Consider the following 6,000-nt stretch of genomic DNA (forward strand, 5'->3'; position numbering starts at 1 on the left):
TTTGTGTTTAAACATTTAGTGACTAAAATGTGAAATAAATTAGTACACATGGCCCTTTCTTTTGCTGCCTTGCTTATAAAATCAGGAACTTGTAAAATTTAGAGTCACAACATTTTCTACCAAATAAATTTGAAATTTAATTTAATTTGAAAGTAAATTTGAAATTTAATCTCCAAGTGTAAGCAGGGAATTTTGTTGAACAAAATGAATTTGCAATATTGATGTTTTATCAGCTTAAAATTCAGCTGGATGGTTTCTGAAACTGTTTTTCCAACCAAGGACCATGTATGGATATAATCTAGAACCTTTACTCGGACAAAGCTCGTGGTAGCTCAATAACCAATTGGCTTTCCATAGTAAGGGGAACAAGGACTACCTCTGACAGGAACTCAATGGCAGGCTCTTTGACTCCCCACCCCCAAGGGAAGAGCAGTTCTGCTAGGCCACAGAGGAGGACTTCGCAGCCAGCCCTGAAGATACCTGATAAAACAGAGCCAGAGGAAAGGGGAGAAGGTCCTCCCCAATCCATAGACATGGAAAGGGGCAGGGAGAAGCTGAGGGAAGTAGGGTGGGATTGGGAGGGAATAAGGGAGCGGGTACAGCTGAGATACAGAGTTAATAAAATGTAACTAATAATAATGAACAATACAAAAAGCAAAAAAATAAAAAATTCAGCTGGATGACTCTGAGGAACTGTCTTTTGACTCTCTCCATAGCTCAGGGAAATAGTATAAGGTTTTTGTTTTGTTTTTCTTTGCATTGTTTGTTCTGTTTTTCTTTTTAACTTTAATTTTATTTATATATTTAATTTATTACAATTCATTCTCTTTGTATCCCTGCTGCAACCCCCTCCCTCGTCTCGTCCCAGTCCCACCCAATGGATCTCCCTCTTCTCCTCCAATGCTCTTTCCCTAGTCTCCTGATAGGGAAGGATCTCCTCCCCTTCTATCTGACCCTAGCCTATCAGGTCGCATCAGGACTGGTTGCATTGTCTTTCTCTGTGGCCTGGCAAGGCTGCAGCCCCTAGGGGCAGGTGATAAAAGAGCTAACCACTGAGTTCATGTCAGAGACAGCCCCTGTTCCCCTTACTAGGAACCCACTTGGAAACTGAGCAATCAATGAACTTCCACAATGAGCCAAGAAGAATTCATACCCATGCTCCCTGCTGCTCGTAGGGGTCTACTGAATTCCATTGGCCTGATGAGCACATTGCCTCTTTCCCAACCCCAGTGAAATCCAGCAACATGGAAGCATCTATTCATAAACCACAAACCTTCCCTTATTACCACCACTGAGATTAACCCAGCAGAATCAACATGAGACAGAATTATCATTCTGACTTCGTTTCTGGAAACTAAAAGAGACAACATATTTTGCCTTTTAAATATATAGATCCCTGCAATGGGCTGTTTCAGAAATGCTTAAAACTTGACTCTTGCATATTTTCATGGCAAATGGACTGAAGCATTTGATTTTAGGGTACTGTTTATTTTCTGCACAGCGTCAAAGCCCTTGTACTTGCTTATGCCATCCTTAAATGAAAGCAGTAGGTTTTTGTGTGTTTGGATTTTTTTGTATTCAGTCACACATTGCTGAGATGTTTTTTTTTTTTTTTAATCACAAGAGGATAAATGTGGATGCATGAAGGGGTCTCTGAAAATGTCAGATAGGGATGCAAACCCTGAGAAGAAATAAAATTGAAAACCTGGTGCTTATTGACTTCATCTACCTGGATCAGACTCCAGGGAGTCTAATGCCAGGGGTTCAATGTCAGCATATTTAAAACACAGCACTATTTGGAGAAAAGTTGACAGGCAACAATTGATCAAATCAGGTACAACAAGCCTTACAGCGCAACCACACAGATTTACAAAGCACGTGTGACCATGAGGGTGAGGCTTTAAAACTGAAAGGCCTAGAATCTAGTGCGATCTCTGACCAATAGCATCTATTTCCGCAGGCCAAAATGTACATGTGACATCTCCCCTAATGTTGGGCAGAAGTCTAGGGAGAGAAGAGAATGAAAAAAAACATTCTGGGGAATGAAGGTGAGGTCTGCCACACAGAGAGCAAACTGGCCAACAGGTTGTTAGCAACCTTTGCTTTTAGCTTTCTAGACGGAATGAAAGTCAATCACACACATCCCTGTGTGATTAACATTCCATGTTCTCTTAGTGCTTCTCTCTGAGAGTAAGGACCTCTGGGGCCCTAATTCATAAAGGTGTGAAGGATCTCAGAACTCTAAAAAGACTGACTTATGCTGACTGCCTGTTCTCTGTATCAACAACATGGACTATCTAGATGCCAGTGGTCACACATACATGAGAGGTCCCCTATCTTTATCTTGAAATAATCATGTGCACTATAATTCCTTGATACCACAATTCTTTCAATAAGATGAGACTATAGATCTTATACTCAGTCCTACATTTTCTATTACGTTTGCATTTGAGCGCATTGTCTTAAGAAGAGATTACTTCCACATCTTTTTCTTTAAATTCATGAAAACCTCTAAAACCAACAAAGTCTAAGAAAAGATTAAGCATTTTTTCACCTTCTATATGACTGATGGCTTGCATAATACATAAGTGTTCCACGAACAATCAATAAAATAGGTTTTCTGTGTTTATCTTTCAGTTATAAAGAAAATGCCATGAGATTATCAAGAATCCACCATGATCAGCCAGTGAAGCCCCTGGACAGAGCTGTCTTCTGGATTGAGTTTGTCATGCGCCACAAAGGAGCCAAGCACCTTCGTGTGGCAGCGCATGACCTCAGCTGGGTCCAGTACCACTCTCTGGATGTGATTGGATTCTTGCTGGCCTGTGTTGTAACTCTGACATTCATTATCACTAAGTGTTGTTTGTTTACTTATCAGAAATGTTGTGTGACAGAAAAGAAAAAAAAGACGAACAGAAAAAAAGAAAACTAGGTTATTCAAGGTTTGAGAAAATCCTGAGTGACCATTACATTAACTTTAACCAAAAGAAGTTCGCAGTCAATTGCATTAGTCCTATTTTCAAATAGCCTGTTCTTCTCTTTCAGACTAGAAATAAATATAAATATTTAACATGATGATTAACTACTCAGTGTCTCATTCTTCTCTTTTATCTTGCAAGCAGTCTTATTCTCCTCTTACTGTTCTCAGACATAGGAAGTGCTAATTATAAATATATTCTATAGAAATAAAGTGATGAATAACAGTACGTTAAACCCTGGGAAGGCACATAATACAGATGTAATTGATGTAGAGCAGGCACTCATAAGAGTCAATGTCACAGGCCTATCATAGTATCTAAGCACGACCACAGGAATTTGGTGTGTTATGAAAAGCTGCTTTTCTAATAAAAATGAACCTTTCTATTTCTCCAGTATTAGAGCATAAATACTTTTTTTATTTAAAAGAATTTTTTATGCAGCATATTTTGACCATGTTTTCGACTTTCCATTATTCCTCCTAGGTCCTCCCAATCTCACTCCCCATCCAAATTCATTTTCTTTATCTCTCAGAACTACAAAAAAGGAAAAACGACAAACAACTAAAATCAAAAGATATAAAGGAAGAAGCGAAGAAAGATCAGTGAGGCAAAACAAAAAAGACATCAAAACAGAAAACAGAATGTGGACTTTGTTTTCTCTTGGTTAAGTACACCTTGGCATGGGGTGTAGTTGATATGCCCAGTGAACTCTGTTGGAGAAACTGGTTTCACTTTCGCTGAAGGTGTCAGTCACAAACAGCTTTTCTGTTAAGGTGGGATTTTGTTCCCAATTTCCACTGGTGTCAGGAATTGTCTGGTCTGAACATGTACAGGTCTCACAAATACTATCACACTCTCTGGGAGTTCATATCAGTCTCCTGTTGTGTCTGCCTAACACTGTCTCTTTGGAGTCGGCCATCCTCTGGCTCCTACAATCTTTCCTCCTCCTTTTCCATATTGATCCTTGCACATTATAGAGGCGCTTGATAAAGACATCCAGTTTTGCACTGAGTGCAACAAAGTTTCTCTCACTCTACACAATGTCCAGTTTTGAGTATCTGCTTTACTTCCCATCTGCTGAGAGAATAAGTTTTTTTGATATAAGTTGAGTGAGGCATTGACCCAATGGTATCACTCTCGGTGATTAGGAGTCACTTTATTGCTATGTCCCTTTACTAAAATAGTAGAAGTAAGTTTTCTACTGGGCCCATGACCTATCTAGTTTCAAGTTCTTGGCAGTTATCAGTGCCTGGTATTGTATCCATTTCATGGAGTAGACCTTCTATGCAATCAAAGAGTGCTTGGTTATCCTCATAACATGTATGCCACTCTTGAACCAGTATCAATCAGTTCTGTTCCTGGACTAGGAGACTGTGTACATAAGAACCAGCAACATTTTCTCTTCATAATTTGCCTTTGGACATTCTGATTAGGTAAAACTCTCTTCTGGTAAACCTTGAAAGTGCCAACAGGGTATAGTTCCCTGGGTAAAGTATGAGTTTAATTTTGCCTCTCATTCCTTGGGGATTATGCATGCAATATGCTAGTTTTTATCTCACCATCCAGGTCTAACATAAATGTCAACAAACTTCTGTTCTTTTCTTGACAACATTGGCTTAGAAGCCTTAGATGTTGGATCTGACTTCAGTAGACATGATATTTAGTTTACAATGATCAAACAACCTAAACTACTCTCATTTTGTTTCAAAACCATAATGGCATGTCACTAAATTGAATACAGAACACTTTTTTTCCAAAGCCAGTCGCCATAGCTTCCTTTACAGGGTTGTGAGAACATGACTTTTATCTGAGCACTTTGGAGACAGAGATAGAAGGATCTCTCTGAATTTGAAGCCAGCTTAGAGCCACAGCATGAGATCCTGTTTTAAAAAATAATAATAGATATAAAATAAAATTTTACCAAAAATTTTACAGTTTCAGATAAGATGGGTGAATGCTTAAACATTTTTATTAATATTAATATTCATGATTACTTTATTAATATATTCTGTCATATTTAGAAACAGTATCCTTGTTGCTAGTAGCTGAATAATTGAAACATCATTTATGCTTATAGAAAAATTTAAACTAGTTATTTCTTATTTATTGAAATATAAATTTAGTGTAACTTAATTGTTGAAATAACACAAATTTCAGATGTGCCAAATTATTTAAAGTTTTACAAAATTATTCTTTTTCAAATAGGATAAAAAATAAAACTGATTATGATGAGACTATTTGTATCAACTTTTTAAAGAAATAGTTACACAGCAATCATGATGACACATATTTTTAATCTCAGCATTCAGGAGGCTTAAGAAGGCATAGGTTCATAGGTTTGAAGCCAGTCTTGTGCTTATATAACGACACCCAATCTCAAAAGAGAAAAAAAATGAACCCACCTCATATTAAATTTTTTTTTCAAACAAAAGTAACAGTCTCACAAAGGGTCATTAATGACAGTCCTCAAGGCAGTGAGAAGGTCTATAGTTGGCAGTATGTTAAAATCTCTAACAGCTGCTCCCTTGGCTACTACCATGTGATTAATATTATCAAGTTGATCCTCAAACAAGGGCACAGAAACAATAGGAATGCCATGATAGATTGATTCATAGATGCCAATGGTTCCACCAACAGTTATAAAAGCTGTGATTTTTGGATGACCTAAAAGAAAAGATTATAATATTAAAGAGAGATAAGGGTTAAAAAGAAGAAGCTGTTCTCATAAAAAAACAATTTATTATATCCACAAATTTGCAATAAAACTGCCTTGTATTTTTATATCAAGGAGCTCTTGGGTGTACTGGAGAAATAACAGAATGCTATTTGAGAAAAGTAGTATGTTATTCAAGACTTGAAAAATGAAAACAAGATTGCCACATGATAAAATGAAAGGAAGACTGTGGGTAAAAATATACAGTGGAAAAATGTCCACGTGGTTAGTTTTATAGTACCAGGTATTAATTTCCTCCGAAGATCTTAAAAATAGAGAAGAACCCACAATGAACACTTTTATAAAAAA

General features: G+C 37.2%; 1 protein-coding gene across 1 annotated transcript in view; it reads left to right on the forward strand.

Moving 5' to 3' along the window:
• The window catches only part of LOC129675519 (UDP-glucuronosyltransferase 2A3-like), a 31,777-nt gene extending 28,702 nt beyond the window's left edge, over nt 1-3,075 (forward strand). Inside the window, exon 6 of the mRNA XM_055605490.1 lies at nt 2,638-3,075. Coding sequence (XP_055461465.1) covers nt 2,638-2,932 — 295 coding nt within the window. The 3' untranslated portion in view covers nt 2,933-3,075. The remainder of the gene's footprint in view (nt 1-2,637) is intronic.
• The last annotated feature ends 2,925 nt before the right edge of the window (nt 3,076-6,000 follow it).

The sequence above is a fragment of the Psammomys obesus genome, unplaced genomic scaffold, assembly GCF_907164565.1.
Source record: "Psammomys obesus unplaced genomic scaffold, mPsaObe1.curated_primary_1811, whole genome shotgun sequence".
NCBI classification, from domain to species: domain Eukaryota; kingdom Metazoa; phylum Chordata; class Mammalia; order Rodentia; family Muridae; genus Psammomys; species Psammomys obesus.